The sequence below is a fragment of the Bos javanicus genome, chromosome 9 (genome assembly GCF_032452875.1).
Source record: "Bos javanicus breed banteng chromosome 9, ARS-OSU_banteng_1.0, whole genome shotgun sequence".
Classification (NCBI taxonomy): Eukaryota; Metazoa; Chordata; class Mammalia; order Artiodactyla; family Bovidae; genus Bos; species Bos javanicus.
Genome location: NC_083876.1, coordinates 34,214,263 through 34,228,279, shown reverse-complemented (window position 1 = coordinate 34,228,279; position 14,017 = coordinate 34,214,263). Strand labels below are relative to the sequence as shown.

General features: G+C 37.5%; 1 protein-coding gene across 1 annotated transcript in view; it reads right to left on the bottom strand.

Moving 5' to 3' along the window:
* The window catches only part of TRAPPC3L (trafficking protein particle complex subunit 3L), a 40,811-nt gene extending 31,201 nt beyond the window's left edge, over positions 1-9,610 (bottom strand). The window contains exons 1-3 of the mRNA XM_061427500.1: positions 9,322-9,610; positions 5,405-5,502; positions 2,317-2,416 (exon numbers count right to left, since the gene is read on the bottom strand). Coding sequence (XP_061283484.1) covers positions 2,317-2,416; positions 5,405-5,502; positions 9,322-9,363 — 240 coding nt within the window. The 5' untranslated portion in view covers positions 9,364-9,610. The remainder of the gene's footprint in view (positions 1-2,316; positions 2,417-5,404; positions 5,503-9,321) is intronic.
* Between the last annotated feature and the right edge of the window lie 4,407 nt (positions 9,611-14,017).

Here is a 14,017-nt window from a genome sequence, read left to right as displayed (position 1 = left end):
GCTGTGCTTTTTCCATTGCCTTACTCAATAGTGAAAACCAAGGGCTTTTCTTCTAAGATCAGGAACCAGGTAGGGCTGCCTGCTCTTACTACTTCAACTCAACATAGTACTACTGGAAATCACAGTAAGAACAATTAGGCAAAAAAAAGAAAGAAAACACACCCCAATTGGATAAGAAGTAAAACTCTCTTTTTGCAGATGATGTGATCTTATACATAAAAATCCTAATGACTATACAAAAAACTGTTAGAACTAATACATAATTTCAGTAAGCTGCAGAATACAAAATCAACATACAAAAATTAGTACTGTTCTATACACTGACAATGAATTGCTGCTGCTGCTGCTGAGTTGCTTCAGTCGTATCCGACTCTGTGCGACCCCATAGACTGCAGCCCACCAGGTTCCCCCGTCCCTGGGATTCTCCAGGCAAGAACCCTGGAGTGGGTTGCCATTTCCTTCTCTGATGAATCAAAGTAAAAAGTGAAAGTAAACTCGCTCAGTCATGTCTGACTCTTCGCGACCCCATGGACTACAACCTACCAGGCTCCTCCATCCATGGGATTTTCCAGGCAAGAGTACTGGAGCGGGGTGCCATTGACAATGAACTATCACCCCTCAAAAAGAAAAAAGAAAAAGTCCATCTATAGAAGCATCGAAAAAGGATGAAATTCCTAGGAATAAACCTAACTAAGGAGATGAAAGACTTGTATACTGAAGACTGCAAAACATTAATGAAAAAAAATTAAATAAGACACAAAAAATAGAACTACATTTTATGTTCATGGATTGGAAGACTTACTATTGCTAAAATGTCCATACTACCAAGCGATCTAATGATTCAATGCAATCCTTATCAAAATCCAAATGGTGTTTTTTTTTTTTTTTTTACAGAAATAGAATACAGCCATGTACATTTATACATTTCAAGTATTTACTTTCCATTAAAACAGCTAGTATTCTTGTAGCATTACCCATAGCAGTGATTGAGTGAAAAATTATTTCATTTTTCAAATTACTGCTTCAGTATCTTAGTTACCATCTGCAAATATGGAAAGAGAATTTTTTTAACCTGTTTAGTGGTATAATAAACTGACTACGCTAGGACTGGAAGACCTGGATTTTAATTTCAACTACATGATTCACTAGCCACAAAATAATGAAAGTAATAATAATAATATGTGAAAACATCTTTCATTTGGTTGTGGTTTTTTAGTATAATTTTTTTCACATATACTATATTCAGTTTTTATCATATTCTTTCTGGAGCTCAAGATTTCTTAACTGGAAAATGAGGACAATAACCCCTACCCTGTCTACCTCACGGAGATACTTTTAGAATGAAAGACAAAAAGTATGTAAAATTGCACTGAGAATCACAAAGCACTATGTCAAACCATTATCACCACTTAGATGAAGAGTCAGTATGACAACATAGAATTATATTAAGAATGAGAGAAAAGGAAAATGATATGGACTTGACTGGTCGGTTGTGTGAACTGGAGGCAGCTTACTGTCTCCATCAATATCTCATGTCCATGCCTGTTTTCTAGGGCTCCCACAAACAGACAGCACCAGGTCAGTAACCATAAGACCTGCAGATTAAATGAATTTTGGCTAAGGATTCAGTTCCTAACCTTATATCCAAGAAATCTGAGCTTGTGCTGGATGATTCAAAGTTATTTCTTATATATAAGGGCTATGAAAGTTCTTAGAGCACATGCTTTTACAGGAAGCTTATTTTTTCCTCTGGGGAAAACATTGTTCTGGGAACAAAATGACTACACCAATATTCTCTGAGCTAACCAAAGGTTACCTCCTTCCATGTGCTAAAAATGATTATGCAAAGAAATTAGTTTGGGGCATATGTGTTATATGCACGTTAAGTTGCTTCAGTTATGTCAACTCTGCGACCCTGTATACCGTAGCCCACCAGGCTCCTCTGTCCATGGGATTCTCCAGGCAAGAATACTGGCGTGGGTTGCTATCCCCTTCTCCATACCCTTATACGTGTTATAAGGCTGCCTTTTACCCTGTCTTTCTGTTTACCTTCTCAAAACATTTTTCCCAGTGTGGGACGTACACGCCCCACAAGTGGTCAAAAAAATCAATAGATGTTTAAAAGCCTGGCAGCATTTATCTCTGGTCACAGTAGCTTTATCTCTGTGCAGAAATAAAATGCGTTTTGATCAGAATCCCTTCTCTTAGCACCTAGTAACAAAAACAGTTGAAACCCATTCAATTGGAGAAGAAAACCACCAAACAGGACCAATCAAAATTTTTCAAAACATACTGCCAAAGCTAAAATGCACTTACCTGGGCAATTATGTCTGCAATTTCTGAATAACTGTGGCATCTTCTCACACACGATCGAGCCAAAAAGTCTTCTACCAGCCGTGTTCCAATACCGTATCCCCTGTGGAGGAAGGGAAAGAGTGTCCTATGAAAATAATATTTGAGACATTAGAGAAGTCCCTCCATGTTTCAGCATGGAATCATCTGTTAGGACATTTGTAAATAAATAATAAAGTAAACCAAGTTGACAAGTCAAATGGCAATTTGGCAGGGGGTTCCTTATGACCCGGAGAAGGCAGTGGCACCCCACTCCAGTACTCTTGCCTGGAAGATCCCATGGCCGGAGGAGCCTGGTAGGCTGCAGTCCATGGGGTCGCTAAGAGTTGGACACAACTGAGTGACTTCACTTTCACGCACTGGAGAAGGAAATGGCAACCCACTCCAGTGTTCTTGCCTGGAGAATCCCAGGGACAGGGAAGCCTGGTGGGCTGCCGTCTATGGGGTCGCACAGAGTCGGACACGACTGAAGTGACTTAGCAGCAGCAGCCTTATGACCCATAGAGCACAACTCATCCAGGAAATTTTAACCAGTCTCCTTTAAGCAAAAGAGTCTGAGGAGTGAAGGCTGACCCAAACTTGACAGTGTAAACTAAAATTAAAAGAGGTTGGTGTTTGCAGCCTAATGTGTCTCATTGGCAGCTAGCTTTCTCATCACTGGCCATTATCAGAAACAGAATGAGGCTCTAGCTGACTTGGCTGCTACAGGTGTGGTACCTAGATGCTCATCTTTTCTTAGCATAGTTTCCATGGTAGGAGAGCAGGTATGTCTGGGATCGGTTCTGGAAGGAGAGGAAGAAGGGAATGGAGAAATAATTTTTTGTGTGCCATTTAGTTTTCAGCTACACTGAAGTTGGAACACTGGTTTAGTGAAAAGAACAAAAAAAGCAAAGTTCAGAAAGTTCTTTTTTTTTTTTTAATTTTAGGGAAATTAAATGTATGGGACTGGGGAGAAGGTATTTGTATTATGTGTTCACTCTATCTCACAGCAGATGGCTTGAGTCGTACCCAAAGCACAATTCTGCAATCATTTTATTGAGATGTGATAATATATCTGAGCAGACAGATTCAACAAGACAGACCTAAAACTTTCAATCTACTTGAGGAATTATGAACTTAACAGTGGAAATAAAAGAAAGAAGACTGTTTTTGCTTACCAACTGGCACAAAATCAGTCTTTTAATGTCACAGCCGCATGTCCATGACTAGTGAAACAATTTGAACAGGGCAACAGAAAGCTCAACAAGTCAAAAGACATCACAGTCTATACGGGGCTATATTTGTTCCACAGGGCTTGAAAAGGGTGGGAGTGGATATTCAGTGACCAGTCAACTGGGAGAGGAAGGTGGATTTGATGTCAAAGTGATTTACTAAATCTATGAGGTTATCTGTTTATATTTCTGAGTAGATAGAAATATTCAGTTTAGCTTACTTGCCTTCCAAGAAAAGTGCTTTGTGATTCTAGGCAGGAAGTTCACGTTGAAAAGACTTTTAAAAAATAGAAACTATAGAAATAGTTGTACCAGGATTTTAGAAAAAAATGTTTTCAGTGTTTTCTATATTATGCATATCTGCAGGCTCAGCTGCTAGGACAGGTAATGGAAAGGCAGAATGTTGTAGTCAGTGCAGTATACATCTTGCTTTGGTCAAACGGTATATTTCTGCAAAGCAGATATTTTATATATCAAATTAAAAATGTAAGATGCTGTCAGCAGAAGCTATTAAAGAAATCCAAATGCGAATTATTGTTTTTCTTACGGCAAGGCCTTTCTACAGCCTCTCAAAATGCATTCTTTAAATAATATTTCATTCATGTTTATTAAAATATGCACCCAAGTAGCTACCCATGGGTATTTTTTTTGGGGGGGTGTCAAATAAATGAGTGTCTTCATTTTATGCTGTTGTTCTGCAAAACAATGGAAATTTAACAAGTTAAATAATCTGACTTCTGAAAATATTTTATCATGTTTTTAAGAGTGACCTAAATATAAAATAGCTTAAAAAGCTACCACTGTTACAGACAATTTAGCTGAGGAAGTCCTCCTGACTAATTAAGAAATTTTTTAAAAGAATATGTGGACCAAAATGAACAGAACTTAGAACAATGAAGGAGAACTTTCTGATAGAAAAAGGATAAGCATATAGAAAGGGAGGAAAGCAAGAGCTCACAAAAAAATCTTTCAAGCTTTTCTTAATGTCTTTTTTCTGTATGTCAATCAAGAATATAATGAGCGTTTTAAAAGAGGTCCAAAATGCTCATCTACACTAAATTTCCTCTTCAAACTTTCTAATGGAACCTTCTAACTAGTACAAATTTTCCAGTCATTGCTCTGTTAGAAACCTTTTAAGGATCCATAATTAAGAGATTTAAGTATATTTATAGACGTTTTATTGTTAAGCAGTAATATAATAATCATATAATTGTTCTGAAAATTAAAGGCTGAATTAGTGTAGGAGAAATGTCTATTAATAAAGGAGAATGGACTTTTATTTTAAAAGGAAGGAATGAGTTCTTTATTTAGTATGATTTTGAGTAAAACAGAGTAATGTTAAAAGTGTTCGGATAATAAACGCACTATGTAAGGAACAGTATATCTCCCTTCTACCCATAATCTCCTGCCCTTCCCCCCAGTTCTCTCAGGCAACTACTATTAGCAGTTTTTGCACAGATCCTTCCATAGATAGTCTATGCTTACATAAACACACATTTACATTGGAAGAAATTATGCTAGAACAGAAGACTTGAAAAGAAATGTGATGACCCACCATATTCTTTAAAGAGCAATTTCAGTTTTACCACGTCTTTTGCTTACAGAACACTAGCAAATAAATGATTTCTAATAAAAAAGAAAATGTCACATGATTGATATTCATGGAATAAAAGCCCCTTCTTATTGCTTTAGGCTTTATGGCAACTTAAATGGCAGTTATTAGAAATTATGTTCCTCTCTAGATGGGATTTGTTGAAATAGAAGAGGAGCTAAAATGGAGCAAGACAAGTCAAAAGAGGAAGACCAACTCCATTCCACAAGAATAAAAGACGTCTACTCACATTGTATCTAAATATTTATTCACATCTTCATCTTTTTCATAATCCTTACAGAGTTGGGCAACCAGAGCTCCATAGGTGAGGACAAAGAGATCTTTATTCTGGGGAAAAAGAGATAGTTTTATGTTATTGGCAAAGTTATGGGAAATATACTACTGGTCCTTTATAAAAAGTTTTCTAGCCAGAAGCAGCCTTTAAGATCATCTGTTCCTTTCTTCCATCCCCCTCCCCACTAAGTGTGTGTGCTCAGTTGTGTCTGATGACTGCAGTAATTTTCACTAGAGAACAAATTGTACCCATATTTGCATACTTTGCTGGGGGAAAAAGAGCTCTGAAATAAATTTCTTAACATGCGAACATCTTTCTATGCATTTGCTTATACAACTTACAATATGTTTTCATGGAGGAAGTTTTTTAAAATGCTAATTGCTAATATAAATTCTTATTGTTCTAGAATGGCCTTTGGTATATTTTGACCATGTTTTCACTTGGAAGGAAAAATTGGGTGAGATGTCTCATGAGTCTGCACAATCCCTAATACGTTTCAGATCTGCTAAGGAGACCATCAGGCTGAACCCTACTATAGCAACAAATTTAGAGTTTTTCTTTATACTTAGAGAAAAAAGAATTTGTACTTTTCTTATAGATCTCTAAAATATGTAATATTTTTAAGAATAAATTAAAAATGAAAAGTAAAACTGAGAATAAATTTGGTTTAGTTTACCAAAGATATGTTGAAAATATGCAAAAAAGAAAACACAAAATTCAATCAATCCCTTTTAAAAAGTTTTTTTTGGTTCACTGCAGAACTATTTACAACAGGTAGGACATAGAAGCAACCCAGATATCCATCAACAGATGAATGGATAAAGAAGATGTAGTACGGATATACAATGGAATATTATTCAGCCATAAAAAGGAAAGAATTTGAGTCAGTTGCAGTGAGGTGGATGAACCTAGAGCCTGTTATAGAGGGTGAAGTAAGTCAAAAAGAGAAAAACAAATATTGTACATTAATGCATATATATGGAATCTAGAAAAATTGTACTGATGAACCTATTTGGATGGAAGGATTGGAGACATAGACATAGGGAACAGACTTGTGAAGACAGTGGAGGAAGGAGAGGGTGGGACAAATTAAGAAAGTCAAGAATATCGAAGTGGGTTGCCATGCCTCCTCCAGGGGAACTTCGAAACCCATGAACTGAACTAGAGTCTCCCGCATTGCAGGTGGATTCTTAACCAGCTAATCTACCAGGGAAGCCCCATATATACACTATCATGTGTTAAAAAGATAGCTAGTGGGAAGCTGCTGAATAGCACAGGGGCCCCAGCCTGGCTCTCTGTGATGACCTAGAGGGGTAGATTAGGGGATGGGAGGTAGGCTCAAGAGAGGGGGGGATATATGTATAATTATGACTGACTCACATTGTTGTATGGCAGAAACCAACACAACATTATAAAGCAATTATCCTCCAATTAAAAAAAAGTTTTTTTTGTATCTGCTATTGAAAACAAAGAAATAGAAGAAGATATCTGAGATAATTTACTACAATTCCCTCAATCTTTCAGAGCAGGGAATGAGGCCTCAGGAGGAATGAGTTACTCGCCCAACTGGCCATGATTGGCAGAGCCCGGGTGGAGTCTGAGACTGCAGGCTCCTCTCTGTCGTAGCAATTTTCTTTGAGGTGCACAAAAGAAGGCACTGCCTGGAGTAGAGGTGAGTGGGAGAGGGAGGTAGGAAGGGGTACCATTGTCAAAAATAATCTTATTTTGTGCATAATCTAGATCAAATATGGATTCCAGGTTAGAAGTGGTGTTTTTACCTGCAGGCTCAGGTATCTTGTGTAGCACAACATGGAGGGCAAGATAAGGCCTGATAATATGTATTCAATTATTTTTTCTTAAATAAGTAGTAGAAATGACTCAGAAAACCAATAAAATAGTTTATTCAACCAAGTGACTTCTTTGAAATGTTATATGATATTGATCCAAATGCTTCCAAAATTGACCCAATACCACCAATGTCCATTCTCTTATGAATAGGTTTATATCACAATAAATAGGTTTCTTTAATTGGGTAGAATATTTATTATAACTTTGTAAATTTTAAATTATAATTTAATTATAATTTAAAATTTAAATTATAAATGATAAATCAAAAGAATCCAAATAGTATATGGTGCATAGGGACATAATTTCTGTTGAAAAGCTAAATCAAAATGTCATAAACATGTGTAGAATATACATTAAATACATTAATTGACATTAAATACATTAATTGACATTAAGCACTAATGTACACACTTCAGGCATAGGAAAAAATGAGTACATTAATATTTCTAGTAGGAAACCAATGATGTAAAGCATGTGATTTAAATAAAAATATTTGTTAAGCAAACCACTGAAGGGTCATCATGTATTCAGTTTTAATTCCGTTCTTATTTAAACCTTCCAAGAACCTAATCATAAATCACAAGAACTGCCTGTAAATTATACAGAAAATATCTGCCTAACATATAAGGAGCTACAGCAGAAGATAAATCACTGTTAAAAGCCAATATGACAGTGTAAGAATAAGCAAAGTTGAAGGAGAGAGAGAAATGAATGAATGTGGTTGTTGCTGCCAGCAGTAAAACAAAAGAATTTGAAAAATAGAGAACAGGAGATAAAATTACACCTATCTATGTGCCATACCTTCAACATTGTGCCCATTTATAATTAAGGCTAAACTGAAAAAAAAAATAGCATTTTCTTTTCTTTCCTCTCTCTCTCTGGTGGGTGGATACTAACTATGTTTTACTTCTAGCTGAGTTTCAAGCTCGGTGCCCATAAAGGCCAGTGTTCTTCATTTTGTTTCATGGTCAAAGACTGTATCTTGAAACACATGTCCAGAAGGGTCTCAGATTGATCACAAGAGAGATCAACATAAATTTATCATCACAGTTTTGAAAACATAAAAATCAATCTTTTTTTACATAAAAAATAGAACACCATTAATTATTTCAGGAGGTTTTGGATATATCAAGATAAAAATGTGTTTTAACTGATACATAAATTAAGTGACTTAGGTATAATATGAAGCACATACAATATTTTTCAGCATTTGAGGAGTCCCATAAAAAAATGAAGATTCCAGACTGGCATCTACAGCCGTTTCCAAATGGGGTGTGCATGGGTTAGTCATACAATCCTAAGTATTCATGTCCAGAGTTACTTTTATGTAATGCCCTTGAGTCTGCTGAAATAATTAACAGAGTTTTAAACTTAATGATGAATTTTAACATCTGTAACTTCTGAATACCTCTAAACCATAATAAAAGAGAGTTAAAGAACAACACTTATCCAAATCTAATCCTCAAATAGTTTTAAAAATAACTCTGAACTTGGAATATACAGGAAAGATAAGAGCCCACACCAAGTCACAATAATAATCATATTTAAGACTAGAAAATATAGTTTAAAGGCAATCATTTTAGTATTGAGTTTTTGATGACCTATTCCTACTTAATGTAATATATAATCATCTATTTTGTATATGTTTCATTTCCTATTTCATGAAGTATGAAATACAACCAGTTACAAGTATGAAATACAAAGAACTGCTTAATCTTTTTACTTTTACTGTTAGAGATAGAAGAAAAATTTGACACTTCTGTAGATATAATTAGTCAGAAAAGAAGACTTTAAAATATGTATAAAGAATTGATTATTCTCTCACAGTATGTAAAAGATCATTGTAACTATTCCCAGAAGTGTCATTTATGTTTCTCTCCACAAAACACTCCCTTTGCTCCACTGGAAAAGTCTACTTAATAGCATCACCTTTCAAAATAATTCAGAAATCACTTGGGAAAACATTTTCTCTAAAGCAGGAAAAAAATAATCTCTTTGAGAATATATTTATAAAGAGATCTTACTATTTTACGGTATTCTGGTCTTCTGTGTGCAGGACAAGACATTGTGCCTGGCAGGTGAAGAAGGTTCACCGATCTTTGTCTTTTCGTATTGCTTCTGTAGCTCCTCCTTGCTCTGAGACACGGGTGCTACTTCTGTACTCTACAGCTTTTGCTCTCTGCTGAACTGGAGAGGAAAAGAATCATAAATAGGACTGTCTTATAGCCAAGTACAGTGCCAGCAATCAAATACTGCTTCACTTGTAGGGACGAGTTGTAAACTAAAGACATAAAAGCTGAGAGTGAAAAGTCAGACCAGAAGCACCAGCTACTGAGAATTCTTTGGCCCAAGGGAGTATTAAGAGTGGTGTTTTGTTCTCATGCCAAAGCATTGTTTTAAAATCACAAACATAAACCTTCACAATCCAAGATAGATCTAAATGTTAGCATTATTCAGTCTTTGTATTGATTGTGGTGTGGATTCGAGAAAGGATCAGCAATTTATAGACACTAAATCCTGGATTCAAACCTAATCGACAACTCTAATGGGTTTCATTTTATCCCCCAAATAATAAGTATGAAAGATCCCCACTTAGTGTGATTACAAATCCAAATTTGGTAACTTTCTTTTTCATAAGCAGCCATTTAAGGTGTGATAGAATTTGGGTGATAATATTTTCTTACAAAACTATTGCTCAAAATGCATGTTCTACAGTTTAATAATGTATAATGATTCTGGCAGAGAAAACAAGCCCTTAGCTTTCTTTTGAAAGTACCTAATATATTAGCTATTGAAGGCTGTTTTATTTACGCAGAAGTAGAGATACCTCAAGTTAAAAACAAGAAACCTTCTCATCTTGACAACTGCAGGGTTCAGAGGATCAAAACTCTTCCAGAAATAGAAGCATAAAATTCAATTTGAGAAAGTAGTTCTCTATTTCTTACAGCCTGAGTCGATTAGTCTTATGTGTTCTGGAAAATTCTTGCTATATAGTGACAGACTACTGACTACTTTGGAGAACAGTGTGACTTAGTTCAAAGAGCCTAGGAGGCTTTGGAAGGCTCAGGCTTAGCTGCGTTTCTATAATTTACTGGTTGTGTCACCATGGGCAAGGCATTTTATTGCTATTTGGATCTGTTTTCACATCTGGAAAATGGCAATAACAGTGCCCACCTCACAGAAGAGTTGTATCAAGGAAATGATGTGTGCTACAAACCGACTCTTGGCGACCCCATGTGCTGTAGCCCACCAGGCTCCTCTGTCCATGGGATTCTCCAGGCAAGAATACTGGAGTGGACTGCCGTTTCCTTCTCCATTATCATGTACTATACAAACATGAATTACTGTAGATGGTTTTTGTAGGTGATGTATCAAATGGTATGCTCCAATACTTAAGGTATTTCTATTAGTGCTTTTCTTCCAAGATACCATTATCAGGAAGAGCAGTTTTGCTGGGTTGGGAAGTGTGGGACTTTTCAGTAGCAGATTTTAATAACATCTTATGTTTATATAAACTGTACGGTTTACAACCTGTTTTTCATTTTCTTTGGTGGTGGTGGTTGTCATTAAGTTGTGTCTGACTCTTGTGACCCCATGGACTATAGCCTGCCAGACTCCTCTATCCTTGTGATTTCCCAGGCAAGAATACCGGAGTGGATTGCCATTTCCTTCTACAGGGGATCTTCCGACCTAGGAATTGAACTCACATCTCCTGTGTCTCCTGCATTGGCACACTAAGCCATTTGGTCTCATTTTAATTTAATTACACCCTTGAAGTATTCAGTACTGTAATCATGACCATTTTAAAGGATAGAAATCTAAAAGTCAGAGCTTAAGAAATTTGTTGAAGGTTAGCTGGAGAATTAAGAAATTTGTTCAAGATTAGCTGATACTGAAGCTGAAGCTCCAATATTTTGGCCACCTGATGTGATGAGCTGACTCATTAGAAAAGACCCTGATGCTGGAAAAGACTGAAAGCAGGAGAAGGGGATGACAGAGAATGAGATGGTTGGATGGCATTACCGACTCAATGCACATGGGTTTGAGCGCGCTCTGGGAGCTGGTGATGGACAAGGAAGCCTGGCGTGCTGCAGTCCATACAGTCACAAAGAGTCGGACACGACTGAGTGACTGAACAACAACAAGCTGGAAAGTGGATAACAAAGAGGAATTTGCACTAAATCTGCTGACTCCAAATCAGCAATGTCTTTTTTTATTTCCACTGCTCATATGCTACTTACATTAGAGCAAAATATTTTAGAGGTCGACTCACAAAATCTCAGAAGGTATGCTGACAATATGTTGCAGGGCCCAATTTGGGGATAATTCTGGGTTCTAGATGAAAGATCCAGAGAAAGACAGAAAAAGTCTGTGTACTTGGTGGGAGGCGAATGATGATACAGGAACTGATTTCACTAAACTAATGCTGTGGTGACATCAGGGCCACTGTGAGAATTCAGGACATCCTAGATTCATTAGAAAAAGCCAGGACTTCCCTAGTGATCCAGTGGATAAGAATCCACCTACCAATGAAGGGCACTCAGGTTCAATCCCTGGTCTGGAAAGATTCCATATGCCAAGGAGCAACTAAAGCCTATGTGCTACAACTCCCCCAGTCCCCGGCCCCCATCACCCCCACCCCCAGAGGATGCTCCACACAAGAGAAGCCGCCATAAAGGGAACCCACTGAAAAGAAGAGTAGCTCCTGCTTGCAGAAACTGGAGAAAGCCCGTGAGCAGCAATGAAGACCCAAAGCAACTAAAAATGAAGAAAGAAAGAAAGAAAGAAAACCCCAGCTCTTTCCCAGATGGTTGGGTCTCCCCCCTCTCCCTCCCCTGCAGCCAGGACCACGGGGCTTAAGTTAGGAACCCCTGCCTGGCGGGCCTGTGCAAAAACATAACTGACTCAAGCACAGCTCTGGTGTTCAGACCATGAAATCTACTTGCCTTTAGTAGCTCTTCAGATCAGAGCGAGCTTTGCATTCCCCAGGCTCTTTCTTTTTTATGTAAAACCATCCTTCACTTAAATAGAGAGGGAGGCACAGAGATTGTGTTTCAAACAGGTTGTTGTTGTTTAGTCGCTAAGTCGGCTCAGACTCTTTGACGACCCCCCGGGTTGTATGATTCTACTTTTCTGCCTTGGCAGCAAATTAGGAAGATGAATCATTTCAAAATAATGCAGGAGAGGAAAGTTTCCCTCTTTCGTTAAGTATTTTTTCTGTAACTGAGGACTGAATTTGGAGCCTGGGTTGGAAAAATGACACATTCATCAATCTCATCTTATCTGCACAGCAGCCAATCACCACAAGTAAGTGGTGAACTTACTTGTTCACCAAGTAAGGCCACCCCCTATACCAGCCTTTGAAGAATTCCCCGGGCAGCTGAGTCGAGAACTGGGGAGATGCACAGAGGACACCTACTGATGTGTCAGCAGTCGGTTTACTATCTGACCCCATCCACAAACTCTCAGACAAGGCAAAGCCACTTCCAAATACTATAACATCTGGGCCAGGGGCTTGTTATCTTTTTGCAGCTTCTTTTTCTATTTAAGCCTGCTTCTGGTGTTTAAGTGAATTTCTTTACGTAAAATCAGTGTTAATTTACTCAGCATCCCTACCCCTCTGAGGACAGCGCTGTCTCTCAGACCTGATTCCCCACACCGGTGTTACGAGTGTGTGCTCTGTGAATGAGCTAGGGTATCCCTGCCAAGGGGTAGATGCTTTACGTTGGCTAGACTGGCAATGGGCTTCCCTGTGGCTTAGATGGTAAAGAATCTGCCTGCAATGCAGGAGACCTGGGTTCGATCCCTGGGTTGAAAAGATACCCTGGAGAAGGAAATGGCAATCCACTCCAATATTCTTGCCTGGAGAATCCCATGGACAGAAGAGCTGGGCAGGCTACAGTCCATGGGGTCGAAAAGAGTCAGATATGACTGAGCCGTTAATACATTCACTTTCATTCAGACAGGCAACAGCAGACTAACAAGGACACCATTTGGCTATAAAGCCCCAAAGAAAATTATTATCCATGGATGTGACCATTCATGATCATTGACAAAGTATGTGCTGGTACTGCAGACAGAGTCAATTCTTTCAATAGTAAATGAAAATAAATACTTAAGAATCTGTAATCAACAAATTTCTTTACAGCAAGTCTTTGACACTTCAATAATGACTTCTAATCAATGTTCCTTGAAAGAGTGGCCTACAATTTCCTTCTCCACTTCCTTACCATATACTCTATTAAATGGAGTTTTAAAACATTATATTATAAACATAAGGAAGATGTAGTACTTACTACCAAGCTCTACTGAACAAGTTGCTGTATATAATTCAGTTTTTGTTTTAAGCATTAAAGCAATACTGATACAGTTGAAATATTCTGTACCCTTCTTAATCTTATTCTTTCCTCCTCAGTGGTCACCACTACCTGAAACTTGATATTTGTTATTTCTGTACATGTTTCTAAATTCTACAGATGTCAGTAACCACAAAGAATACATAATATTATTTTATTTTAAAACTTACAGAGTGTAACATGCTGCAGGTATCATACAGCTTGCATTCTTAAAAATTATTGAAGCTTTATCTCTATTCATACCGTTCATTCTAGTTTACTTATTTTTCACAGAGGCTCCGCAAACTTCTTCTATAAAAGGCTGGATAGTAAACATTTTCAGTTTTAAGGCCACACAGACTCTTGTCACAAACTACTCAACTCT